Consider the following 14,927-nt stretch of genomic DNA (forward strand, 5'->3'; position numbering starts at 1 on the left):
ACGACGAAAATATTTCCACATGTATTGTGAGTCATTTGTGTCACTGTAAATCAATGTTTATTCTAAACATACATGTGGGGTTTATTAAAAACTCAAGGCAAATGGCGAGAACATGTGCGATGAAGAATTGGATGAACTAAGCTCTAAGATTGGTTTTGTACACATTGTTCTTTTTCTCAACTCATTCCTGATTTCTTTGTTAAACTATAATGTACGGGTACTTGTGAATAGTGCTAACCCATTTGCAATTATGTTATGCAACAATGCGATAAGATTCTATCTGCGATCAGTGACCTCCATACGTGCTTTGCCATTCCTAAAAAATAACAATGTAAAACTACAATGGCACAAGCAGGACAGGAGTTACATAACCACTAGTTAATGTAAGGATAAATGCGAACAATTGCTAAACAATTGTATCAATCACAACATCACTCGACGAAAACAACACAAAAACAAAAAATACATGCGATAACAATTGATTAAAATAACTTTTTAAACTTCATATGTGAGCGATCAGTACAAAACATGGGGCTGGGGTGGTAAATAGATTTCCCGAAATTCCGTTTTCGAACTGAAAGATATATATTGTCTTTAAAATCAGCTAGCGCCTTTAAAGTGTTTGGCGAATTATAAAGTTTCCGTCCTAGATGCAATATACAACTGCACCACATATTTTTTTCGTTTATCATGTTTCGATTACTTGTGGAAAAACCATGTGTTTGTTTTGGAACACCGCTGATAAGAAACTACTTGTAAATGTGTGTGTGTGTGAGGGGGGGGGGTGTTATCTATGTTGATACAGGCCAATAAAAAAAGAACTTCCCCTTTTACACACTATATTACTATTCAGGATAAACACTATTGCGAATGATGTTTTAAATAGCTAATTATGCGTTCCATCCAAATATGACATCATTGTATGACCGGCAGATCAAGGTTCAAAGTACAAATACAGTTTTGCATTGTCCATAAAAGAAGCTGCTAATATGTAAATAACATGTTGATGTTAGATTGTATACTGTTGGGGACTTTCGGAAACAAACAAAACATCCACACTTTATTAACAAATATCTTCGCTAGAAGGATCCCATAAAACCTACATATATGTATTGTTTTGGTAAAAATATTTTTATTTTGCCGAATATTTGTTGAAATTAAGTAACCACAAGTAAAATAGAAACAAAATACATTCAGTGCACAAAATGTTCGATAGCGAAACCTTAAACAAAAATATCATATCACAATATGAAGATGGAATATAAATGCGGTTGTTCCTAAAAAAATATATGTTTATATATAACATCACATTATACTGTTTGTGTATGGATCAGGGACCGATCACTTAAAAAAGCTATATCAAATATGTATCACAGAGAATGATGCTTATCCATGGAATACGTTAAACGAACAATATATTTTATGTTGACCTTACATTCTTAAACTTACCATAAATCATCAATATCGGCTTAGATATGAAGATAAAATCGACGCAACGACCTCAACCATTATTCAAGTTCTAAATTTCTACTTCCTTCTTTATACAATCCAGTAAAAGTTTTAATAAGGTTAAAATTGACAATAATGGAAGTCGTTAGGATTGGTATATTAATGATATGGAATTATATGCTTATAAACGGTAAGTGTAAGTATATACGTTTGTGTTTCTTTAAAATAAAAATAAGGTTGTCCCTATCATCGCTAATACTCGTATTATAACTGCACTCATACGACCTTTCATCAATATGTTTTTTCGTTGCGAAACAGGTTAATAACCTCACTCCATATCCGGGACAAGCTACTTCTTTTTCAAATTGCGATTCGTTCTTCCGCCGAAATGGATTGGGTGCACAAAAACAGTAGTATCATTGCAATAGCGCAGTCTATACACTGTTTTAGCAAAATATCGTTGTAAGATATATTTTGAGTAATAATATTTTTCGGCGTAAGCTGTATTAAGCCAGCTTTTTACCTTTACCTGACCTTTGTAAGTGTCCAATAAAATTCAAATAAAATTTCCCGCGGCTAGGTACGAATGAATAGACTTCATTTATTTCATTGGCTGATTTGAGTATACCACCAGAACATTGGAAACATATCCGCGTCTTTGTAACACTGTTTTACTGCATGAAACAATTTTATCTCTAATGAAAAGGCTTAATAGATAGAACAGTTTTACACTCAATTCTCGACATCAATACAGTTTGTGCGTGCATCTATTATTTTCAGAGAATTACCAGCGCAAAAGCGTTTATACTTAAAGGCTATATTCTCATATTTAGTACTTACTTCCATATTCCTGTCAACATGTTAACATGTAAAAGTATAAAGAGCAGTGGAAGCGAGGCCTCACTTTAATGTATTGCATTTCAACCCGCGAGGTATCGGGTCGATTCGCGATTAGTGTGTAAATGTCAGAGTTTATATACAGGTCATCACCGGAATTCACGGCCAGTAAAATAATCGTTATATAATAAAGACGCTATCCATGAACTAGGTGACCTGGAATGTTCTTAAGACCAGAAATATGTTAAATGAAGATATTCAGCAATATAATTATGGTATGTTAATAATAGATTCTAAATTTGTTTTCAACAATACAATGATAAATACTATTTTTGATTAATTAAACAATAATTATTCCACCATTATTGATTATGTATTAAGCATGAGCGCGATGATTCTCGATACTGTTAATAATCGAACCAAATAGCAATGCCCGACAAACACCTAAAACAGGTTTGTTCGAAGAACGCGCCTATAAATATGGATACTTCGGGTGTGGCGGGTTGACTCATATGTTTTAATTTCACTTCCATTCTTCTTTTGGTTTTCTGTTTTGTATCTATAGGTTTATGACCAGCAATATGTAATAATGTAAAATAAGCCGCGAAAACTCCGCGTAACATCCAGTAATGCGTGTGATGCAGCTAAGAGCTGCACAGAAAAAGACATTCGCTATCCTTGATCTCATTCGTTGAACTATCAACGCCGTATATCTTTTTTAAAGATATTTCTTGTTATTAACTGTTTGCAAAGACCATAATATGTTAATTGACCTAGTAATAAACCTATTGTCACAATGGCTCCAGCAATGAATGATGTTTACGTCATGCAAAGAAATATCAACATTAATTATTAATGCATAATATTAATACACAATTGATCAAAAATTACAAATTATTGTACATATGCCTTAAAAGATGAGTTCGACTTTAAATAGTTTCTAGTTCATTTTTAATTATGATCGTACAATCACAAGGGTTCAAACGGAACCTTTGAGACACTGGCCGCGTGAGAAGCACATAAATGCACATGTTGCAGCAATGAAATTGTATTGCGGTAAATGCATAGTTAAAGTTAATGTAAGTTTTGTTGTTTTAAGTTTAACTTGTTCTATGGGCTAAAAAATGAGCATACGGAAGCTGACCGAGCTTTAGTGAGGTTACTTCCAAATTTACACCCAAAAGACGTCGTTTTGATTATTTTCGCTAGTAACGAAAGGAGTAACTTGTATTTTTGTCATATATTGATATTTCCTTACAATGAATACTCCCTATTGGCTCTACGGTGTATGAGCTTAACTTTGATTTTTGTCTAAAATTGAAGACGTTGGAAAATAAAAGAATTGTCGAAGGAAAACCGTCCACCAATTTGTTGATTGCTTACGTGACCTTCGAGTATTTTGATGTACTTATATCATTTTTTTCTAAAAAAATACTTAATATTTGCGAATGCCTATTGCAAAATATAAACAAAATCACTTTTATTTCATTTTCCCGATGCAGTTTTATCTCCAACAAATGTATGTATTGCCAAGATATAATGGAATAAACCCCTTTCTAGAACTGTACTTCTTTCAAGTACATTTTGGGACCTGACTTTCAAATGACAAACAGCTATTTCGTATGTTAAAGGGTTTGCCACAAAATATCCATCTTTTGTAAAGTGTATAGGTGTACTTCAATATTATTGTTATATAGCATATGATGTGGTGCAATATATTAAGTTTTTTTTTTAAATCCCGTTACCTACTGTAGCATCACAATAACGCAGAGGGCGGTTATAAGTGCATCTTTTGTTGTAGTACATGTTAAAATGAATAACAAAAATTGAGGAGGACTGAGCTACCAATCCTCATTCGTGGATCACATGAGTTTAAATGAATAAATTGCCAGAAAGAATCCTTCAACAGCAGATAAAGACATATGAACAAACCAAATACATTTACAGCTGATATTTGTAGTGGTTTGTATTAAGTCTACTTAATTACTCGTTTAGTTTCGTATTTGTCATGATGCTAGTTTCTTACGTTTTTTATATTTAAGTAAACCATCATCTGTGTTACGTCAATTCTTCCCACGATGTCTCTGCATACTTTTCCGTGTGTACTAAGCACTTAACATACATGATAAATATTCAGTTAGGTCGAAATGAATTCATTATTTATTGAAAGCTTTAACATTACTAAAGAGTAGCAAACAATATTAGGAAAAAACAAAATAATATGTCTAGATGAACCAAAACTTTATTTCCTCAATACAATAGTCTAAAATAATATGCATTCCCGTAAGTAGAAAAGAGAAACAAAATTAACTCATATAAATCATATCGTGTATTGCATTTGCTGAAATCTCTCTTTCCAGTGCACGTTCATTTTTCGCGATTATGATATAATCAACACATACAAAACTTGTTTAAAAGTATATCGTCCAAAAAGTGTCACATAAATGTTTCATTCATGTTTCAGTATTGTAGTGGCAAAAAGCGTTAAATGTCATTGTTTTCAATAAACAGTTAATATGTAAGTTCGTAACTACAAAAAAATATCCACTGGTATGCATCTTCTAACCTCGCGTTAGGTATTTCAAATCGCTTCAGGTATTCCGAATTTCAATTATGGTAGTACGTTTATCTCAATCAAACTTGTATTAGTATCGAACCGGCTTTACCTGTTTGTTTTGTTTGTTTTTCATTGCACTTATATTGCACGTTTGTGTCATTTGTGTGTGTGTGTGTGTGTGTGTGTGTGTTTAACCGACGCGTACTTATTTTGTTTTTCATGGGTTGGTTTTCATGTACATTTCGCTTTCTAGAGCGGTACACACTTAGTAACGCTTACTTGTTTAATCTTTGTATCCTTAACGTGTATGTTTAGCGTCTTGTTACCTGAAAATATTGTGCATAGTATTCTATTTAGTAAGCAAATAATTATGTTCGTGGAACGACCTACAATAAGCTAAGTTTAGCTTCCAGGTCAATCCACATATTACTGTGTATTTATTTGATGTATATGCATTCCGAAATAAATATGTTTAAACCAAATAATTCTGTTCAAGGCATATTCAAACATATGTTCATACGTGTTAAACTAAATATGTGGAAACTGTGAAAATAAGACCGTTAAAAGCCTTTTATTATGCCCACCAGATGCTAGTGTTAAGTATGTGTGAAAATATTCAAACCAATGTGTATGTCACTTTGAGCTAATTACTTAACACTAATTAATTCCTCACATATTACATATTGGGTCAATCGCAAAAGAATAAAAGTGACCTCCAATGAGAAAAAGGTCTTCAAAACATTCGAATCAAGGAGGAATTCACTCACGACAATTAATCCGTGCTAAACCTTCTAACATATGTTTGAGCTGTGTTTGTCGTTCGAAAGTCAGGACTCAAAATATGCTTAAAAGAAAGTCTGTTTCAACAAAAAGGGGGGCGGGGTAAAACCTTTATAATTCGGCATTAAATGAATTAATAGAGATAAGAACGCATCGAAATAATAAATTTTTTGTGTTTATTGTTATAGTGCAATGTAAACATGCGCAAATACTGTTTATTATAAGAGAAAATGATATTCGTACATCCAAAATCTCGAAGCTCAAGTTATTAAACAACAAATTTGTGGACGGTTTTCCTTAAATAGTTTTTTTATTCCGACGTCTGCGATCGGGAAACAAAAACCCAAGGGAAGCACAAACGCAGTAGAGCCGAAATATTGTATTTATTGGAAAGAAATATCAATATGAAGTGGCTTACCGGGTGAAAATACACGATACTCCTTAGCGAAAATCACGGAAACGACGCCATTTTGTAAGTCAGTTCCCACTAACCTCACTTACACCCAGTCAGCTCCCGTATGCACAGTCCCCCTGTAAGAATGATTATTTATATGTCTGTTAATCTAGTTAGATATAGTTTCTAATGTTGTTAATTCATATACGCAGTACTTCAATATAATAATATTTTGATGTCCTTTTCAAAACTGAGGACACTATCACTCATTTATCAATGCTCTTTCAACCCTTACTAATATTTGTTTTTGTTTTACATTTATATGAAAATACTTTCAAGGAATGGGCATGTATTACGAATAACGAAACGGTACCCAAGAGCATACTAATCTCAGATTGCTTGATGACATATAAATGTACGATTTATCGATATCAAGTACTAAGCTACACATGTTTTGTTTGTGTGAGATTAAGGTTCATGTAAAGTGTAAAAAGGCGTATTCTTCACATAGAAATACTTCAACAAATATTATGGCAATAAATTCAATTTATATGTCAATAGGCTTGTAAATACATGCAGAACAGATCAGCAAATGCTAATAAAAATATGATGCAAAATGTTGCTTTTGAAGAAATATACAGCGCATGCATGAAATTATCAAAATAACAAACGGAGTTAAATTGAACAAATTCCTTTGGTCAAATTATTGTATACACTTAATGTTAGGTACTACTAATGAAAAGTCCACACAACACAACACAACAATCCTAAAATATGCAAAAGAAAAACATAAAAAACTGTCAAAAGTTAACACAAAAATTGGGAATTACTTTAAGTATGGTGGACTTTCCAGTGAACCTTCATTTTCAAATTAACTTATTTACTCGCAATACAGTACTCATTATAGTCACAAAATGACCCAATTACAAAAAAATAAACTATATTACCAAAAGGCAAACACTTTTATTGTTCATTTGAAATATATAGGAATCGGAAAGACGACTAATTGGCTACCTTAAAACAAATTACAACATGTTTATGTCACAGCTCGAACACCATACGCGTTCGTCAAACATGATGGCATAAAACATCCGGTTTCAAGGAAGTCGACATAACAATATTTTAATTAACGATCTAGGCATAATATTTGTGGGATCGGAAAATAAATTAAACAAATGTAGGGCACACGTTCATATTAAACCAAGTGAACACTTACCTTTCTATATAAACCTTGTCATCGATCAAAAATGCATTTGTTATTGTCTTGTCATGTTTACTGGTTCAGCTAGCCATTATTTGCCGGACGAATATTCGAGAAATATTTCTTTTTAATTTCGACAATTTATAAATTATTACCGATCCATTTGTTCTTCAATTTTTATAATTTGTTTATGAGGTATTTTCAAGATATCTAATCGAATAAATATAATATATAAGCAATATTTAACAAATTCGTAAATGCGGATCAATACAAACTGCTGACAAAGATGGACGACAGATGAAATTAAATCGGGAGGGAACTCAAATGATTTAAGATTCTATTGAATTAGTGATTTCACGTAAGCGTCAATGTTATGGAGATAATAGGAAAATGATATAGTTTCATTAAATATATTTTATTATTTCATAACTCCTCTTGATCTCATGATATGCAAGTGGAAACTTAGACTTTTTTCCAAAATCTATAATTAGCAACTCATGGGATAAACATGTTCATTTTGAAATACACATAGTGTCGTTGTGGGGCTTTATTGACGTTGTGGTAGTACGACCTTAAATATAACTGGCCTATACTGTTGGTGGTTTTATTTGGTTCATGTGTGTTTTTAAATGAATTTGAGAATTTGCCATACATTGGAATATTTTTGCACATAATCACAAATATTACTAAGATTTGTGATTGTTTGTTTTATAATGTATACATATATGGAAATAATATGTAATTATTTAAACCATATGTAAATTTCATTTATTTATTTTGGGCATTACTGTTCGTTTTTATATTTTTCAATTTCTTCAATGTGGGGTCATTTTTGCACTTAACATGAACCTAAAAACATAAATAATGTAAGACGTGTGTCGATGATATTGGAGATTAAATACCTCTGTTCACTAAAAATTACATGCAACTTAAAATAAAAATAGGCTTTTTACAATTACTAACTATATTAAATTACAGGCGAAATAATGTGTAACTATCAACCACTACCATGGAAATCTGCAATAGCATGGTGTCAGAACAAAACTGGAATACTTGTTGGTTCTGACCAAATTCATATTCCGTATGGAATTCCCAAAGATGCTTCATTTTGGACTCCTGACTATACAACACGTAAACTGCATGTATCATCGATTCCAGGTTTGAGTATCTAAATCGTCAGAAAGAATGTGATTCGTTGTTTTGAAATATTGGTGTTTACATTTTTCAAAAAGTTTGGTTTAAAAACAAAGTTTACATTCAAGTACTTGATGTATTTTAGATTATCCAGTTGCTTGCGGATACAGAACCTTTAAGTTGAACATGTTTGGTTCGATAGAGTTTGGAGACTGCAGCAAAGAAAAACACTACATTTGCTGTCAATCATACCTGTTTGGTAATTATCTAGTTTGAACGAATTGATCATGTAAGTGTTGATAACATCGCAAAATGTAACACGCATAAAGAGAAGCATGTCTACTAAGTGTATGTTTTATCAAAATATAGGTGAACGGTGCGTGCAAACCGGAACCTGGCAACGTGCGATAATGTGTACCACTTCAACATACCAAGACAATTATGTCCGCAACATGGTTCCAGACGGTGATTACTGGGTTGCACACGCATACGCCTACGAAACAAACACACTTCGTGGTAATTTACTTTTACGGTTACCAAACAACAAAATATCCCGATAGACTTTTGGTAAAAACGATGAATATAGTTTTTGTTTTAATTAAAATAGATCTAATTTACAGATAACTCTTGCATTTGTGGTATTATTAATACTTTTGCAAATTATTAAATATTATACCTTTAGAGTGGGTCAAATACTAGCTAAAACCGCATTATGGTTCAAAAAGTGTGAGGCTTATAATATGAAATTGATTCAAGTTGTGTTTTGAACTCTGTTCCAGGAAAACCATATGACACATAACGTTTGCATACATATTGCATTTGATATTAAATATTTTTATTAAATATGAATGTGTTTTCTAGAAAACAACACATGTTTCTACATGTGGTATGTGGATAAAAATACACGTCTGCAACCTATATCTATAATCAAAGCGCTGAAGGCACTCGATTTGTTCGCTGTTGTATAATCTTAGACGCAACTCAGTTTTCAAATTTATGTTATAGTTTTTTATATCGCAAGTTTGAAATGACCAGAACCCATTCAAATTTATAAAGAGTGTGTCTTAAAACACAGGTCGAGATGTTTTTTTTTTCAAATCATTGATACAGCTAATCAGTCCATACTGATTTGCAAAATTACCTCTCCTAACGCTCACACATAAATAAAGTTGAAATATTATCCAACCAATTAATTAAACTCGTCGATATTTAAACACGAATATTATGTTCTTAAATCCATATTTATTAAATTAAAATGTAATCACTTTTATATTCAAACCGTGGTAGTTTCCCTAAACTCTCAAGTAATCTTTGTGTTTTATACCAGATTTAATCAATTTATCATACAGTTAAACTTGATATGATTGATACAAATGTGAAATATACTTACTTATAAATTAAAGAGGAGCAGGCCTAGCTTTGACAAGCCAATGTTAGAAACACAGCAATTATACTAATGACCTCAGATACATAAACTTAATGATACATTTCATTTATAACTGACGGTGATGTTTTAATATTTGTGTTTGCATCTAGGTGACATTAACAATCTTCCAATGCCCGACCAATGTGGAAGTGTTCACAGCAATGGAATCTTACATTTTGAAAATAACTGCTCCTCGCTACGGTATTCCATGTGTGATCTTCGTATGTATTATTCTTATTGTTGGGACCTTTAATATTACCATAATTTAACATGGAATGTTTGAAAGAAAATGGCGGAAATGTTTCCGATTTCTCATTTCTAATTGTATGCGTTGTGATTTTTTTACTATTAAATAAAATGCGAAAGAACATCCTCTTTTGTTGCTACATGTAACTACAATTAAGATCTGCATTGTCCAACTATTATGCCTTTATAATTATTGCATATACTTTAATAAATATTATATAAATACCATAGGTGTTCACTTCCGGATATCCTCGTTTATTGATAAAAAAAGGAGCCAAAATAACAAACATTTTAATGTCATATGGATGTAAAACTTAAGCATTGAGGTTAAGAGTATCTCTATCAAACTCATACAAATGTGTGTAATTATCAATGCAGTAGCAGCTGTAATTGATGTGATAATATTTGCAAACCATTTTGTGTTATTACAGCGGATCATTTCCTTGGATTTTCTGTTTTTTCTGGTAAGATATAATGTTTTGCAGCTTTTGTGAAATGAATTGTAGGTGTTTTACATATGATGTCAAACTGTATTGTATTGCATTTTGTATTACTGTTTACGCTTTTTCTTTAAGCAAATTTCCTTTTTGTTAATAAATTCTGGGCTAAATACAATTTTTGGAGAGCATGAAAACGCCAAATGCTTTCTTATGCATTGTAGCTTTAACCATTGTATTTTAAATATTGTATGAATTATCTTATCTTTTTTCAATCATCGACTTGCTTCCTGTAAAAGACTTGCAGATTATTACAACATTTTTCTCGTAATGATGTTTCTATTAAAGTTTAATTCCATTAACAGACACTTGATTGAACGGTGGCGTTACAAATATTATTTGAGTATTTTATTTGTTCAAACGAAATACGAAACGATGAAAACCATATATCTCATTATATTGTTTTGTCTAATTAATATTTCATTAGGTTACAATAGCCTAATTGCGTATATAAACGTCAAGACATATATCACGTTTATATGCTACTGCGTATCCATGTCCATTGTTATATTCTATTCTATTAGTTTTCTTCGTAAAATTTGCTTTATACTTTTTTTTAAGAATGTGACCGAACACATGTTCCTACAATTACCGAACGTGTGTCTTCAACAGACAGTCCAACAGCACGTGCACACGTCAAAACAACGATCTCACCCACAGGCACATTATTATCAAAAACTGCATCAAAACTTAAGCTTTCCTCAACCTTGTTGACAACCATACAAACGAATTCACGATCCACTTATCGTAGACATCCATATATGACGACCGAACAATATGCTTTATTCCCTGCACGCACGACTGTTAGTGCGCCCTTTTCAAACAAAAACGGTACGTATAATTCACACCGAATGGCACATGTTTTCATTTCAAATTGTATTTTGTTAAACGAGAACAGTCACTTTGTCGACATAAGGGGACTTATGATTAATCTATTTTTATGATAGGCTATATAAAGAATTGTTTATTAATGAAGTTTTTCTAAGTATTTTAAGACGATATCATTGAGCAACAATAACGTACTGCGATTGATAGCAAACATTATGTTGCCAATAAAAATTCTCACAGTGTTACCTTACACATTGCAGAGAACAAAATTTGCCACATTGTACACAAATGTTTGCGGAACTTTCACATTGAACAATATTTTATACATATTTTGCGTGCCATTTCTGCAATCTCAATACATAAATTTCAGTTCCAAAGTTAAATATTGGATTGGGAATTGGACTAGGATGTATTGCCATCATTATCGCAGTTGTAAAATATTTGCTTTATACTTGTTTTTAAAAATGTGACCGAACACATGTTTCGACAATTACTGAACGTGTGTCTTCAACAGACAGTCAAACAGCACGTTCACACGTCAAAACAACGATCTCACCCACAGGCACATTATTATCAATAACTGCATCAAAGCTTACGCTTTCCTCGACCTTGTTGACAACCATATAAACGAATTCACGATCCACTTATCGTAGACATCCATATATGACGACCGAACAATATGCTTTATTCCCTGCACGCACGACTGTTAGTGCGCCCTTTTCAAACAGAAACGGTACGTAGAATACACAGCATATGGTACCTGTTTTCATTTCAAATTGTATTTTGTTAAACGAGTACAGTCACTTTGTCAGACATAAGGGGATGTAGTAATAATTTATTTTCATATTAAGTAATATAAAGCATTGTTTGAAATGATAACATTCTTTTAAATGAAGCTTTGTATAAGTATTTTACTACGATGTCTTTTGACAACAATGACGTACTGCGATTCATGGCAAACAATATGTTGTCAATAAAAAGTCTCACAGTGTTACCTTACACGTTGCAGCGAACAAAAGTTTCAACATATTACACACATGTATGCGGCACTTTCAATTTTATCAATATTCAACACACATTTTGCGTGCCGTTTGTGCAATTTTAATACTTTAATTTCAGTTTCAAAGTTAAATATTGGATTGGGAATTGGACTAGGATGTCTTGTCATCATTATCGCAGTTATTGCTCTATCATGTTATATTCGACGGTAAGATATATGTTTCGGAATTCACGCATATGATCTTTTATTAAATGTAGATCCATTCTTAAGTCGTTAATGAATCTTCATGTTTGTTAAGTACATATATTAATCACAAATACATTTTATCTGCCTTTGAACATCTAATTAAAGCTAGTCGAGCACCCTTCAAATCATTTGAATCCGAAAACTCAGGTTTAGAAAGTATTTTGTCCTCGTTACAACTTCATACAGAGAATCTGACTTTCAAGACCATTTTCAGGAACACGACTCGCCGTGATGCCGACAAAAGGACTGTTACAGCTCATGCCGAGATGAATGCTACATATGCTGTGCCTGAAAACCGCGTTAACTTGACTCATGACAATCCTTGTCAAATTTCAGCAAATAACGATGCTTATTTCTCCAATTCAGCAATAGGACGCGGTCGAAGCCATGCTTGTTATGAAGAAACATGTACTGATAGTAATGGCGTGCGTGCGACTCATCAAGAACATTACAGTTATTGCCATGACATATATCAGAAAAGGGAAACAACTCCTACAAATAAATATAAAGATGATTTAAAAATCGGATCAAACGAACTGATGACAGAGTTCAATGTAGCTATGAACACGTTGTATTTTACAAGCAAGCAACAAGAAGACCAGGATCATGAATACTGTAACACGGATGTCATGAGTGATCAGTACGACGGCGTGCATTTCTCTGAAGCTCCAGACAGCGTGACCTTGAACGAATACAGTCACATAGGATTTGGGAAGCAATATAATCACGATGAAAATGATTACAACGTCGCTTTCTCTAAGCATGAACAAGCGGGCCCGTACATGAGTGATTATGACACACTGAACCATTTGCCGACATAATTGCTAGTTGCATTTCTATCAAAAGGCAAACAAATTGCCGTAAATTGAAGGAATGCATCACTGTATTTTGTACACTATAAAAATGTTATCTTACTAATGACATTTTGTATTTTAATAACAGTGTAGCCCTATTAAGATGACCAGTATAGTTTATGTTGCTTGACATTAAAAAAGTACAAACTATTTAAAAAAAACTATTTATTAACGCATGTCGGAAATTCTGCATGCTCTTTACAGCATTCGATATGACACTTTGTGGTGCGTTATGCAGCTGAAATTGCGGGTGATACTATTACTTGCATGCGATTGCAAACACAAAAACAGTGATTTAGTATCTCGGCGCAAAAGTGATTTCGCTTGATATAGTGATATCCATTGCGTCCCTGTCTCTCGTGTCTGTATATGCAAAATGCACACCACCGGCTTATTTCCTTTTCAAATCATGTCTAAACTAAAAACAACAGACTATTTAATTTATTTCAATGTTACAGTATTCAATATATTATTCAAATAGAAATAAAAACAAAGACATCATAGTTATTGCATTTTAAATATGAACAATGTAACCCCTTTTTAAGTTACATGGTTAATATTTGGTAAAATGTGTTAATTAATTTAAGCGTTTGTAAAAACTTAATAACATTTATTTTGCAGTGGGTTGCTACATACGGTAATAAAAAAAAATGTTGAATTAATTAATTTGTAATTTTTACTATGTTTTCTGCCCCCGTTGGTTTGCTGCTTTAAAAGTTATTATGTTTGACACATTAGTATAAACTAGCCTGTTTTGTTATCTGTATCACAAAAGTAACTGGACTACTATTTTTATGTCGGCAACACAAAATCATGCTGCAAAATAACATGCGTATTGTACATAAAAAAAATCGTGATTTGTTTCGATATGTTATTCTAAAATGGCGAAATCATGTGCATTACATATCATGCTCATATGATGTAATTAGAAAGTTTTATCAGTTGCACCAATTGGCATCGCACACAAACCGCAAGTTTACAATAACAAGTTATCTTAAAACAATATTATTCCCAAAGTCTTCCCGTTTTAAGTGCTCATTCCAGTCTTTGCAATCAGCATAGCCATCAAGCCAGTTTAAACAAACTGGATATTTAATGTGTCCATTAGTAAGTAGTCATTAATCGATCGCCTCGCCTTAAGATTGTGTATACTTGGATTTACAGTAAAAATACATTGAGTTATGAAAACGCATGGAACGAATCTTTGACATCTTAACGGTTACTTGGTATAGCAATACATTACAACCCGTATCCGTTGAATGCTCTAGGGTCATAATTAATTATCAAGCCGTTAATGGTATATGGACTTCTACAATTCACAGAGTCGTCAGTGATTTTCTGCTGGACCTTTTTGGTTGTTAAATAAATTGAAACTCCAAAACTAACAGAAGAAGTCACATGTTTGCATAGTTGTTAAGTTCACAAATCGCCACGTGTTACAGTATATGTGCACTATGCCCGTTATTTATGATATTCAC

The 14,927-nt window shown here is 32.6% G+C and overlaps 1 protein-coding gene across 5 annotated transcripts; it reads left to right on the forward strand.

Moving 5' to 3' along the window:
- Positions 1-1,482: 1,482 nt before the first annotated feature.
- On the forward strand, positions 1,483-14,111 carry LOC127842562 (uncharacterized). Of its 5 annotated transcripts, none has more exons than XM_052372123.1 (9): positions 1,483-1,645; positions 8,197-8,376; positions 8,498-8,611; positions 8,722-8,868; positions 9,889-9,999; positions 10,456-10,488; positions 11,083-11,352; positions 12,469-12,556; positions 12,810-14,111. In XM_052372123.1, the coding sequence occupies exons 1-9, from the start codon at positions 1,585-1,587 to the stop codon at positions 13,414-13,416; spliced, it is 1,611 nt and encodes a 536-aa protein (XP_052228083.1). In that variant the 5' UTR covers positions 1,483-1,584; the 3' UTR covers positions 13,417-14,111. The 5 variants fall into 5 exon arrangements, with proteins under 5 accessions (XP_052228083.1, XP_052228084.1, XP_052228086.1 ...); XM_052372124.1 differs by having other exon boundaries at positions 1,483-1,639; XM_052372126.1 differs by lacking the exon at positions 11,083-11,352.
- Positions 14,112-14,927: the final 816 nt, after the last annotated feature.

Source organism: Dreissena polymorpha, chromosome 8 (genome assembly GCF_020536995.1).
Source record: "Dreissena polymorpha isolate Duluth1 chromosome 8, UMN_Dpol_1.0, whole genome shotgun sequence".
NCBI classification, from domain to species: domain Eukaryota; kingdom Metazoa; phylum Mollusca; class Bivalvia; order Myida; family Dreissenidae; genus Dreissena; species Dreissena polymorpha.

What these genes read in the sequence shown, in the direction of transcription:
- LOC127842562 (XM_052372123.1), top strand. Translation starts at nt 1,585, where the DNA reads ATGGAAGTCGTTAGGATTGGTATATTAATGATATGGAATTATATGCTT. An exon ending in TATGCTTATAAACGGTAAGT is followed by an intron (nt 1,646 to 8,196) that starts GTAAGTATATAC and finishes ATTAAATTACAG; the next exon opens with GCGAAATAATGTGTAACTAT. An exon ending in GCATGTATCATCGATTCCAG is followed by an intron (nt 8,377 to 8,497) that starts GTTTGAGTATCT and finishes GATGTATTTTAG; the next exon opens with ATTATCCAGTTGCTTGCGGA.